At 47.5% G+C, this 13645-nt stretch overlaps 1 protein-coding gene across 4 annotated transcripts in view; it reads left to right on the forward strand.

The window, feature by feature from the left end:
- The first annotated feature begins 4443 nt into the window (after positions 1–4443).
- Positions 4444–13645, forward strand: part of SSBP2 (single stranded DNA binding protein 2) — a 123812-nt gene continuing 114610 nt past the window's right edge. For all 4 annotated transcript variants that reach the window (XM_058043841.1, XM_058043842.1, XM_058043843.1 and 1 more), the window contains exon 1: positions 4444–4553. In XM_058043841.1, the coding sequence (XP_057899824.1) occupies positions 4495–4553 (59 nt within the window). In that variant the 5' untranslated portion in view covers positions 4444–4494. The remainder of the gene's footprint in view (positions 4554–13645) is intronic.

Below are 13645 nucleotides of genomic sequence, written 5' to 3' on the forward strand. Positions count from 1 at the left end.
CCTGTACAGGTAATTTCCCCGTTCTGAGCAGCCCCAGCACAGCCAGAGAGAGCAATAAACCCAGAAATGGAGGTGGGAGGTTTGCTCCTATCGAGCTTTGCCTCCCAGTTGATGGCATTGGTGCTGTCCCTGGCCCCCTCATGGATGAACTGGAGGCTGCCAAGTTGCTCTGGCTGCTCCTGCAGAGACAGGAGGGAATTGTGGCTCCTGCCGGAGGCAGAAAGTGCAAGGGGTTATTGGGTTATTGGGTTGTTGGTAAACCTTTCTTTGAGATCCAGAATCACAGAGTACCTCAAGCTGGAAGGGACCCACAAGGATTATCCCTCCCTACCCCTGAGCTATAATTACTTTTTTTTTTTTTTTTTTTTTTCCCAGGTGGAAAAGAGGGGGGCAAATAAAGATTTTGTTCTGACCTAAGCATCCTGCTCTCTCCTTTCTCCGGCGACGATTTAGGACTCGTTCAATCACCTGAGCAACCCCTGCTCATCTGTATGGCACCAGAATGAAAGTCTGCAGAAGGAGTCTCACAGTTAGGCACTCCACAGGAAGATTAAACATTCTACAGAAGGAGGAAGGATTCCTCAGAAAAGGCTTCAAAGCTGCCTCGGTCACGTATTTGTTGAAAAAGACTAAACAAAAGCCTCTCTCTCCCATGATATCTTGCCCAAAAAATCTTCCCAGCTACACGGCAATAAGTATAGATAACTGGAATTAAAATAAGGGAGTAGCACTTACTGGCTTAATTTCCTGAGCAGCCCTTTGTTAAGGGCTGTGTGAGACCTGCCAGTTGGATTAATCAATGATTTTTTTTGGGATCAACGGAATGGGCAGAAATGCAAAGTAATTGTACATATTAGTGTATCAATAAAAGTGTGATCCTGCGATGTGACATTGTTTGAGCCAGCCACACAAGCAACGTTTCACTGCAGATATCCTTAACATTAATCCGGACTCTAACTAGCTGCAGCAAGAGAGAGGGGAAAAAAAAAATAAAACCAACCACCCAGTTTGGAGCTATCCTATATCTCAGACAGGGTGATATAACATAGCATATGTTTTAAAATGATAAAGACTTCCAAGAATAAGGCACAGTTTCCAGAATAATATTCATAACACGCCCAAACAAAAAGCAAAATCCTGTAATAATTGAATAATTGCAGCTTTCTGTATCCAAGAAAAAGTTAAAGGGGGGGTGGGGGGGGGGGGAAATCCAGCCCAAACCAGCCCTTTTCAGTGGCTTAGCTGGTCAACACTCCTATACACAAAGCCCAGTGCTCTTCCCTAAAACCGAAGAATTAATCAGCATTATGTAAGAGATTTTTATAACACTCTAAAAATACATTGTGAATTCCTTCCCAGTGTCGGACTGAGAAGCTTTAAAGTACCGCCACCCCTCATCCCCTTTGGTAACAAAGGCTGGGTCCTCGTTCCTGACGCTGGAAATTCGAATTTCGCCTCAAATCTCATTAATTACAGCGCCGGCCTCATGAGATCCAACTGCTCCTGCTGGGAGCGGAGTTGGTGCTCGGAATTCCTGGAGCAGGGGCAAGGGGCACCCGGCAAAGAAATGTGCCCCAAGGGAGAATTCCAGGCGCACGGAACCCGGGTGGGTTTCCGTGGTTATTTCCCTGCCTGCCAAGCTGAGTTTTGTGGTTCTGTCCCCACTCTGGTGTTGGGGATTTGTGGAGCTGATGGGTCACAGGTTCCTCCTCCTGCTGCGGGCTCAGGGTCCCAGCTCCGCTTCCCAAAACCTGCTCCCAAAACGCGGGTTAGCGCCGTTCCTGCGCTTCCCGCCGATGGATCTCTGGGCGAAATTACAAAGCCATCACCTGAATGTTAATGGTAGCTTGGGAGGCAGACCTGTGAAGAGAATTTTGAGCATTTGAAACGTTTGGCCTTCGCGGTTTTCGCTCGTCCTGCTCGTGTCGCAGGGCCCCTCCCGAAGTTCACAACTTGATCTGCACAATTTGATCTTTGTTTTGCCATCAGGCCAAAATAAACCACAGGGACGCAAATAAACCATGGGGAAAACGGGAACAAAGCATTCTCAGCTGTGGAAGTCCCGTCCTGGGATGCGTCTCCAAAGGGCACGACAGCCATCTCGCCATCACATTTTTAGGAAACACCTCAACATTGTCCTTTTCCAGAGGGAAAAATTCTCCTCTCACAGGGCTGATACAACACTGACACAAAATATCCCCCACCCTTAAACCACAAACAAATCAAGCAAAGCCATGGAGGCAAACAAAGCCTCGGAGGATTGTGTGGCCCGGGAAGGGTTTCGCCATCCATCGTTATCAGTTTGGTGCGAAAGCCCCGCGGATCCCACGGCAGAGGGGAGCCTTGGAGAGGAGTTACTCATCCCTCCCGATGGGCCATCCCACCCTTCCCACGGGCCAGCAAACACCGGGATCACAGCTCTGCTCTGGATGGTGTGAACCCAAGATCCAGCCACCCCTGTGGCCTGACCAAGGACGCCCATGCTCATTCCTTGCCTTTCCTCAGCAGCATTCTTTCAAATCAGCCCGAGTCCTCCTTTGTTCCCGGCCCTGATTCCCTCTCTCTTTGGCTCTCTCTGTGCCCTGTCCTGCCACCCTGAGTGCCACCTCAGCTCCGGGCACGACACTCGTGACAATTCCTCTGCCCCAATGTGGGCAAAACACCTCCCTTAGGTTCGCCCTGCAGCAACTTCTCAGGTCTCTCTCTGCTCTTTCTCCCCCAAATTCACTGTGCATTGTGCTTTTACTTTGCTTTTTCTTCTTCGCATCCTTCGTTTCCTCTGCCGGCTTCTCCTTCCCTTCCACTCGCTCCTTCCTCCCTCTTTTTCTCCTTTCCCACTTTCTCCTCACACCATAACCCGCTTCCTCTGGTTTCCTGGGTGTAACTCGGGAGCAGGAGCCTCCTCGGTCCCAACCAAGAGTGAATGATGTCAGCCTAATTTACTTCTTTTCCCTACACCCACTCCAACCCACGTTCTCACGCCGTTCATAAAAACATTTTTTAAAAACCGTGTAAAGGGGTGAAAGCCCAAGGCAACCAACTTTGGCACAAAATGGCTTTTGTTGCCGTGCGGTTCAATCCGATGAATTGTTGGGGTGGGTTCCTAGAGCACACACATCCCACGCCGGGCACCTCGGGTTCTCCATCCCCTCGCACTCCTTTCCTGTTGTCTCTGCTGCTCCCTCGCTAATTTGTTCCAGCCGCTCATTAATACTCTCCTAATCCCCCCCTCCCCAGCTTCACCTCGCCAACCATTCCCTCTTCCCTCCGCTCCGGCAGCTCAGGATCCAGAGGATGTTTTTTTCCCCCCTTTGCAGCTCCAACAATGATAAACAGATGCTGGTGGTCTACGCTCTGACACAACTTCCTTGCTCTCGAATTTTGGTCGGGTTTTTTTTTTTGGTTTTTTGGGTGTTTTTGTTTTTTTTTTTTTTTTTTTTTTTTTTTTTTTTTTTTTTGTGGCCCTGGTTGTTCCTGACACGGCAGGGAGAAAGATGTTGGGTGCATTTGACACACAAACACCCACATAATTTAAAAAAAAAAAAAAAAAAAAAAAAAAGATTGGCATTGCTCACTTAAAACATCGAAATACTAAAAGCCCCCTTCCCACAGGTCACACACGGGAGTGGGTTTACAAGGTTAGCCCCAGTTTAAACACAAGCAGGCCGCCAATATCTGCAAAATTTGGGACTGTGGTTGAGGAGGAAGAGTGGAAAAATTCCAGAGCTTCGGGTACTTAAGAAAAAGAGAAATCAAGTAACAAATGGCCCCAGTGGCTGCTCTCTCTCTCTCTCTCTCTCTCTCTCTGCCGTCTCTGCGGAGTACGCAATTATTGCCATGTAACTTAAAAAAAAAAAAAAAAATCAAAGCATTTCCTTGAATTTTCTTCAGACCGTGGGTGGTTTTTATTTTTTTTTTCTCTTCTTAATTTTAACTTTTTTTATGATTTTTTAAGCTACTCTAAGACACGCTGCTTCGCTTCAGAAAATGTTTCCTCCCCACCTCCAGCCCAATCCCGGCTCTCGCTGGGGGGGTCCCTTCCCCTGGGGGTGAGGGGTGCGGAGAGACCCTCGGGGGTGCTTTTGGGGGTGTTTTTGGGGCGGGGGGCTCGCTGCGGGTGCCGGGGGGGGGTCGGGCTGGGGACACGGAGCGGCCGCTGGGGCGCTGCCCGTTCCGCGCCGGCCGCTAATCCGCTCCGCAGTTTGCGTCTCTCCGGCGCGCTCCCCGCTCGGCGGCGCGGCGGCGGGGGGCGCGGCGGGCGCCGGGAACAGCCGCTTGTTTAAAATCCTTCTCGAACCGTTTCTAATTCCCCTTCGCGCGGGGGGGGGGCGGGGCCGCGCCCGGCCGGATGCGCGCCCCGTCCATCACCGCGCGGGGGGCGGGCCCGGCCAATGGCGGGCGCGTGTGGCGCCCGTCACCGTGGCGACGGGGCCGGTCCCGGGGAGGCGGTGATGGGTTGACAGGTGCGTGACAGTCGGGAGCTTCTCCGCAGGCATGTACGGCAAAGGCAAGAGCAACAGCAGCGTCCCGTCCGACAGCCAGGCCCGCGAGAAGTGAGTGCTCGCTCCCCGCACCCCGGCCCGGCCCGCCCCACACGCCCGCCGGCCCCGCGCGCGCGGCCCCCTCACAAAGTTTGTGAGGGCGAAGGGGGCAGCGGGGGGGGGGGAACGGCCGCGCTCCGCGAGTCCCCGCGCCGGGACGCGGTGTCCGAGCTCGGACGGGGTCGCGGCGGTGTGTCCCCCCTCAGAGCCAGCCGTGCCCGCCCCGCAGCCCGGCCCCGCAAGGTGCCGGGACCCCTCCGGTAACAAAGAGCCCGGGCAGGGGGCCGGGGCCGCGTCCCAAGTGGGCGCCTCGCAACTTTTGCCGCGGCCCCCCATTGTTCGCTCTCGGGGGGCTCCGCGCCCGCCCCGCCGCACAAAGGGGAGCGGGCACCGCGCCCCCCGGCTCCTGCTGCCTGCCCGAACTCATGCTGGGGTTTAATGTTTTTTATTTTTTTTTTTTTATTATTCCTAATTGCGCATAACGCGCCCGGGCGAGCCGCGCTCCGGCGCTCTCCTGCCCGCCGCCCGACGGGGAGGGCTGGCGGTGCCCCCGGCACGGGCAGCGCCGGGAGAAGCGGGAGGAAAACGCAGTTTTTGGGGAATAGACGGCGTCTCCTCAAGTTGTCCTGTGGCGGCCGCGACTTGGCGTGACCGAGGCCGGTTTGGCACGGTGCGGGTGGAGGGGGAGGAAAAGCCCGTGCGAGGAGGAGGAGGAGGAGGAGGAAGAAGAGGAGGAGGGGGACGAAGTGTACCGGAGGTGGGGAGGTCGGGGTGAGGCTGCTCAGGGGGTCCGGAGGCGGAGAGCGCCTGCCCGAGACCGGGTTCGCACCTCTCTCTCCGTTCCGAACATCGCATCGCTCCCGAGCGGGTTCAGCGCCCGGGATCTGCGCTCCGGGCACGGCCGAGGAGTTTCCCTCCAGGCAGCTTGTCTTGAACCTTCACCTAAAAGTTTCTTTTGTTTGTTTGTTTGTTTGTTGGGTGTTTTTCTTTTTTATTTTATTTTTTTTCCCTCCCCGTATGTGTGAGTTTAGGAATTTTGGTTTTGATGGTTTTATTTTTTTCTTTTTTTTTTTGTTATTTTTTTGGTTAATGTTGGGTTAGTTCTTTCTGTGCGTTTTTTATTTTTGGTTTTGTTTGGTTGTGTTATTTTGGTTTTTTTTTCGCTTTTTTTTTTTCTGTTTTTTTTTTTTTTTTTCAAGACTGCCTAATTCCAGAGGCTGGCATGCACGCTTCCTGCAACAGCAGGAGGCCAGGCATCTCTGTTTCGACAGGAGAAGGGGAATTTAAGGCGTTTGACAATTTGTCGCCTAACTTTGTCACGGGAAAGCGGAGGGAGACAGAGGCAGCCCTGCCGGGAAGCGTTAATTGCTGAGATGGAGCGGGAGGCACAACTTGGGCTCTGAAATCTGATCAACTAGTGGCACTTCTTAGTTCCAGCGCAGGGATAATTTTAAAAATAATTGCTTGGCCGGCTCGTGGAAGCACTGTTTATTTTGTCTTAGCAAAATTAGGGAATTAAACCATTTCCTCGTGCTACACGGCTGCTGGTGTTTGTCAATACACTCGGTAAATCACTGAAGGGCGCAGTGGGAACTCACAGTGGGACTGAAAACAGATCCATAGGGCTGCTGTGCATCGGATCAGATGAAGATCATGTTGTTTTAATTCCGCTTTGCCAAAGCTACCCAGTGCAAGCCACACGCACAAGCGCTCCGGTCGTGGGGCTGAAACTTCAAACAGTTTTCAGTCGTACTCTTTTCCTTGCAGCTCATTTTTCTTCGGGGTTCTTGGTGCTGTAAAGCACATAATATTTTTTTTGTTTGCTCTGAAAATGCTTAATAATTTTCAGGGCAAGCCTGCCAAACTGACTTATTGTCAAGTAAGGCAACTGCCCTCCTCAGTAAAGTTGTGAGGACCTGCTAGATGGTGCTGTTCGATTTAAATACACGTTGTCTCCCACTTCGAGCTAACAGCTGGAAATGTGGGCTCCTCACGTGTGGATTATTTTGTGCAAAACACTGAAATGGTTTGTTTTTAGATCGTGGACCTGACAGGTCAGAAACTTCATGGTTGCATCTCCTTGCAAATTAACTCAGCTGGGAGTTAGAAACATCGTCTTTCTCCTTCCTCCAGTGGGCGGGGGGAAAAATATATATAAAAAAGCTTTGAGACTTGTTTTATGATGTGGAATACCATTATGTGTAGTCTACATTCCAGATTTTTTTGGTATTTCATCTGTTAAAATTACTTCTTTCTGATGAGATCACATCCTTGCCATTTTCATATGCTTTCTTTCTGACTTCCAAAAAACTGTGATTGCAATTTTTCCCCTCTTACATTGCTTTACAGCCATGAAATGCTTGTCCCAAGGTAATGCATGAGTTTTTGTTCTGCTCAAAAAGAAAAGAAGTGGCTGTCCAATTAAATATCTCTACAAAAATACAGCTCTGACTTCTGCATGAGATTGTGTTAATTTGGAAACCACAGAAGAAAATACATATGTTTGACTGATACAATAAGTACTTACTTAATCAAGAAAAGTGGAATTATAATTATGTTTAATACCAAAGTTTTTAGAACAGAAAATTCAGCTGAACACTGGCATGTCTCCTCAAGATTTTAAGTGCCTAAAATATGTAGCCAGTAACCAATCTCCAAAATACACTTGTAATAATTGAGGGAATAAAATTTTTAAAAATCACACTCCCACAGTTTTTAACGGGCCGATTATGTGGACCGTGTGTGTTCCCCACGAGGATGTGTGCCAGTGGGAGGACCAGGGTGTGAAAAGCTTATTTGCCAAGTGTGGAAAAGAGGTGTGTTGTTCAGCTGGTGTTTGTTGTGATGTGTTTTACAGACCAGCCCCGTGCCAAGTGTGCCTTGTAGCGCGGTGCCTTGCTGCGTGCTGCACTCGGTGTTTGTGTCCTTTGAGGTTGTGTAATTACTGTAAAAACGAACAAAGTTTTGCCAGCCATTTGTAATGGCCCTTGGCAAATGTTGAGTTCCAAGATGGCATTTGTTTTATGGTCCCTCTCTTTGTCCCTTCTGCTTGACCTCTGGGGTAAACCACCTGCATTATTCAGCTTCACAGCACATGGGAAGTGTGGGTGGGTAAATTTGGGGGCAGCAGCACCCAATTTTGTGCCAGAGAGGTGCAGCACAGCACAGCTGGGTGAAACACCGAAGGTGAGGGCGCACGATACCCGTGAGGCGAGAGGAAGGTGAAGAGACAAAAACCACGGGAGTCTTTGTGCCCCTTCCTCTCCCCCTTAACTTCGGGCTGTGTCCATGCTCAAGGACGGAAAAATTGTGTTAAACAATATCTCTTCACCGCAGCGCTGTGCCGGCACCACCTCAGACCCCACTACCGTCAGATGAAAAAAGGCAAAAAAGTATCCGCACATCCCCTGTTGTTACCTCTTCACAGCAGCTGTGAACAGCGCTTTTCCTTTTTTCCTCCCCTTATTCCTTAAAATAGGACTGTTTCAGATTAGGAGCTCGGACCTGACAACACTTGACTGAATGGTGAAACTCTCTAAACTTTTAATCTTTGAGGAAAAAAAGGGATCAGACCACACAAGTTCCATTTGCCAATGTGTCTCTCTGTTTATAGATATGTAGAAATGCAGTTCTAACAAACATATAAGGGAAAGTAAATTCTGGTGGGAATATATGTTTTGAGTTCAGTTTTCTTCATGTTCCAGTGATCTTCCAAACTAGTCCTCTTCCCAAGAAGCCCCAAACCTTCTTGGGGCTTGGCAGACACCCAGATTGTGGTTAAAAACTAACTGCATGACTAGAGACTGTGACTTAATTTCTTATGAAATGATGCCTTACCAAAATACTGCTTCTCTTCAGGTCTGTTTTGAGAGGTTGGCTGTTGGTATGTACAGTTCCTTTGTATGAGAGGAGTTCTTTGGGCATCTTCTTTCATGTGTTTTATGGGTTTTTTCCCCCCTCAGATTTGAAAAGACTGCAAGTAGCCCAAGTTTACATAGTTAAGTCACCTTTTCAACTGCAATGTTTGTAAGCTACGCAAAAATAAGATTCAGATAAAAATTAAGTGGCTTGAGTGTTGAATTTGCTACTCGTCCCTGGGAAGTGGCCAGCTAGTTTCTTAAGATTTTGGTGGTAAAAGATGCATTAATTTGTTGCCCCCCACTTCTGAAGACAAATCTGGTAGTTTAATCCTGCCTGTTTTGTAAAGTTTAGGTTTGACATGTATCCATCAGGTCTAACTTGTAAAAGTTGCAGTTGTGCTGCTCAGGGAGTCTGGGAACATCAGGCATTTTACAAGAATCTACATTTTAATAAAGTGTGCAGAAGAGAGGGCTCTGGAAATAGTAGTTGTTTATCAGTATTTATTACTGGCCATGTGCTTCAGGTGCTCATTTACCCTGCACAGGTGTCTTGGGAGCACATGAGAATGTTTCAGGTAATGTATGTGCTGCCGTTCAGATTAAACGGAAGAAATTAATTCTGCTTAAATTACAGGCAAATGATACTGTCACAAGTGTTAAAGCAACCAAGATTTCAGTAACTTTGCCAAACTTCCACCGCTGGGGTGGAAAAGTGACAGTGCAATATTTAAGCCTTGTGCCGATTCATGTAACTTTTTTTTTGTGTGTAAAAGTTCAGTTCAGATGTGGCCCATTTTGAAAAATGGGCAAAGACAATAGATGTTTTCCAATGTTTTAAAAGTTTTCTCAACTTTTATGGTGGAAGACCAATCATACCCGCTCTCCTTCAAAACACTTGAAATCTGGTTGAAAAAGGAAAGGATGAGGGATTTGATTCCAGAGATGTGTCTTTCTCCCATTTGCATGACAAAGCATCTGAATTTAGCCAGGATACAAGCCTTTTCAAAAAGATCCATTTGCATATGCTTAGGGCTTACTGAGTGTAATCGCTGAATATTTCATCTTCGCTGGGAGGCAGCAGATCCTGGGATCAGAGGGGAAGAAAATTGGGGCTGGGTGGGAAGGAAAGTGGAGATGTGAGCAGCTGGAGCCTGCAGCTGTGAGGTGCCAGGACACAGGGATGACGGGGAGCATAGAGGAAACGGGATGGAAATGGTCAGTCTGGAGAGGGGAGACAGGGAATTGCTCCCTAAGAGAACTGGCCCTGGCCCTGGGGTCTGGGGTCTGCGAGGAGGCTGCGGCATCTGGAGCAGGGACACCGACCTGGCAAGAGAGGGAGCAGAGCCAGGACAGCCGGGAGGCGGGTCAGGAAGTGGGAGGCTTTTGTTGAGCTGGGAGGAACATTCTGTCCCTCCAGGTGCTGGGAAATGACCATTCCTTTGCTGCCGGGAAGGACTTGTCAGAGCAGGGGTGTGATATTTGTTGTCTCCAAGGTGAAACCGACCCACACCTGTGAGGTGGCAGCAGACCCAGGGGTGTGAGGCAGTCCTGGAGCTGTGTCTCAGGGATGTCAGAGCCTCGGGAGGGAAGGGTAGGATTTGCCATCAGAAGCAGCTGGAACAGTGTGTCTCTGCAGTGCCTGGGCGCTGTACTTGCATTCCCAAAAATGTTCTCTTAACTTGGAAGATGCAGATATACACGGAGCATATTTCTCACTTTGCCCTCATTTGCATCTTCACTGATTTCCGCCCCCCCCCACCTTGGAAGAAAAAAAAGCTCTGGGGTTTTTGTTGTGCAGGGAGGAGCATTGTTTTGGTAATAAGCAGCTATTTGATAATTTGCTATTTTGCTGTCTTGCGGTTTGTGCCTTATGGCTGCCTTGCTGTTTCATAATACGGCTGTTCCTACAGGAAGATTGTGTTGTTTCTTTGGTGCCCAGCTCCACAGTGTCTGAGCTTCACCTCTAAAAATAGGCATCAAGCCACTCCTGACCGACAGCCAGTTTGGAATTGGCACTAAGATGCAGAAAAGCAAAAGACAAAAATGTTTATTGGTTATTGGGTCCCCAGTTTGAGCTATGTAGCCCTGAATTTTATTTTCGTTTTCTTTCTTGGAGTATCACATAAACCAGAAATGCATATAGACAGCTTCCACTATCTCTCTTGCCACAGGATAAGATGCCAAAGGAAACTGCTGTCTGGCTTGTGGATACACGTCAATCTGGGAAATGCACTTGGAAAGATCCAGGCTGGAGAGTTGCACACTCACCTGCAGCAGGGCTACTCCAGGCTGCTGTGCTTGGGGAGAGACTCACAAATCCATGGTTCTGTGGTTTGGGGTGGCTGAGCAGAGCCATTTCATGGAAGGGTCACTGCCCTGCACAGCCTCGTGGGGTGCTCTGCAGGTAATAAGAAATGGCTCAAAACACCTTATTTTTAAGAATGTTCTGCTAAGGCTCCTTTGGGCAAAACCAGATGAGTTTTTTTCTCCACCAGGGTTCAGGAGCTGCGTCTCCAGAGCCTTCCAGCTGGGTTGCTTGGGGTTAGGACCACTCGTTTCCTGCTTTCTTTGGTGCACAAACATTCCAGGAAGTGATGCTGGTCCAGGCTGAGTCACCGCTGAGAGGTTTTTTCTGTGCTGTGGAGCCACTGACCCCCAACACCAGGTTGTTCAGGCAGTGGGCAGGTGTTGTTTCAACTCCTGGGAGAGAATCATCCTCAGATATCAACAAATGTGTTAATCCAGAAATCTTGATGACCTCTGTCCATGCTTCTCTAGTCTTTGAGGTATTTCTCAGAGTACCAGGAAGGGAGAAGGTGAGAACATAAAATGTCCCTTTCTAAGAAACTGAAATATGGCAGTAGTCAGGACCATAGAGTCCTAGCTTTTCACTTTCCATCAGATATAAAAATAAACTGAACATTTTTGTGGTGGATTATTTTTTTCCCTTTCACACCTTCTGTGGTTCTTGCCTCTGGACTGCTTGTTTTTTCTCCATATTGTTAGTAGTGTCTCTGGAGCAGAATGAAATAATTACCTTTCATTTGACATTAAATAGATAAAACAATGCTGCTAATACTCCCTGAAACACTTGCATGTTTATTGTTGGGGGAGTTGTTTGTTTGTATGGGGGGTTTGTTTTATTTTGTGTTTGAAATAATCCATTTTTGTAGTCACACGCCCTCCAGGTTCTTTTTGCAACGTAGATGCCTTGCCAATTATTCTCGGTTTCATATTTGTGTATTTGATTTCTTAGTCCTGAGCATGGAACTCCACATTTGCCTGTATTGAATTTTCTGTTATTAACTTTCCTTATTCTCTTCCTGTCCCCAGAAGGGCTTGTAATTTTTCCTGATTTGTCATGTACACTTCTGTATTTCTACATAGCACTCATTAATGAAAGTCTTTTAGTGGAGTTGGCTTAGGGTAGGAAGAGCTTTGCTGAAACATTCTCTCTTCTGTAGAAACATGCTGTTAGTGACTCTTCCATAATATATTTTATGTGATTGTACCCTGATTTTTAATTTCATGGAGAAGTTTGGTGGTGCAGGTGTCATGTGACAGGCTAAGAGTCAAAAGTCAGTATTTTAACTTTTGCACCTGTTCCTCCTCGCCCACTGCCCACTCTCCCAGGTGAACCAAGCTGAGCTGACATTTCTTTTTTTTGACAGATAATGTTGGCCTCTTGCCTTTCTGTTTTGAAGGTGTTTCTGTCCCTAAAGCCCTTCCTTTCCTCTCCCCTTGGCCCTCCTTTCCCTGTGCCCAGAATGACCTGAGCCTCTTGTGGAGAAGCCTTTGGCTCCTCCAAGCCCCAGCTGCACACAGCTTTGACAAACACATCTCCTCTCAAGGAAAGCCAGCCTAGTTTGTGATAAAAGAACAACAGTTTAAATTGAAATAATTTGTTTTACCCATTTTTTTTTTCTCTAGGCTTTCCAAGTTCTCTCAATCATTATTCAGGCAAGAGTAACAGCGTTTTTGAGGGTTTATTTTTAAGCTGGAGCCACCTGTGGAAGAACACTGTGACACCACACTGTTTTTGCCCCACCTTCTTTCCTGTGCAAATATCAATTGAAAATTACAATTTGAGGAAATCCAGATTCCAGAAATCACATTTCTGGTGGCAAGTATAGTTTTTCAGGTGTGGTTGTGGATAGTGAGGGTTGTTTAGCTCCTCTATGCATTGAACTAATGGGCTGCTTTATCCCACCCTTGCTCGGCTTTAAATCTGCCTTTAGGCTTATGGCTTGGTGGTTTTTGGAGTTTGTGTGGGTCTGGTTGAAGTACAACCCTTGATGTTAACCCCAAACTCTTAAAGGAGTTTATCAGGCATACATTGCCAATGAATTCCTAATTTCCTACTTAGACTTCACTGTTTCTTTTCTTCCTTTGTCCTATTCCTAAATAAAATACTGTCTGTGAAAGAAATTTAAGAAATTACTGATTACACGATGTCCTGTACCTTACATTACTTCCATTTTTATTTCCAATGCCTTGGAATCTTGGGAGAGATTTCACCTTCAAACCAAACCACAACCCTGTAATATTCATAGGAAGAATCCAGTGTTTTTAAAATACAGAAACAATAAGTAATCAGCACTAAGAAGTTACCAGTATATGTAAATTCCAGTGCATGCAGTTTTATTTTTATATTGCTATTGATAATGTCTTGTTACTAGCAGGTGCATATAATGACTTTGGAACGTTAGTAAGAATTTTCCACTGCTTGAGTTAAGCATTTATACAGATAGTAGAAGAAAGTAAAATACTGTCTATGTTTTCTATGATAAACAGCCTAATGCTTATAAGAAAGTGTTGGGTTTTACTCTCAAAAACCTGTTTTAGAGGTTAGGAAAAAATTCCAGCAACATCAGTGGCAAACTGTAGTAGCCTGTGTTCTTTTCCTTGGGAGGGATTGTGCTTTCTGCGTAAGATATTGGGGTGCTATTAATTCCTTAATAACTGTGTTGTTCTTGACAGCAGTGGGACAGAGTGGCTCATGTGGCTGACAGGGTGTGTGACTGCCATAACTATGGGGAGCTTTGTGAGGATCGAGGTGAGGCTGCCACCTGATGCTCCTCAGAAGTTGTGGGGCTTTATCAGATCCCTGGAGCAGCAGCAGCAGCAGGATTTGAGAACCCCAAGCCTCTCCTGATTTCTCCATGCCAGATATGTTATTTATGTTCTTCTCCGAGCTGATTCTCAAAGAGTGAGGGCCAGCCTTGGATGGCTCCTGTTTGGGTC

Source organism: Melospiza georgiana, chromosome Z, assembly GCF_028018845.1.
Source record: "Melospiza georgiana isolate bMelGeo1 chromosome Z, bMelGeo1.pri, whole genome shotgun sequence".
Classification (NCBI taxonomy): Eukaryota; Metazoa; Chordata; class Aves; order Passeriformes; family Passerellidae; genus Melospiza; species Melospiza georgiana.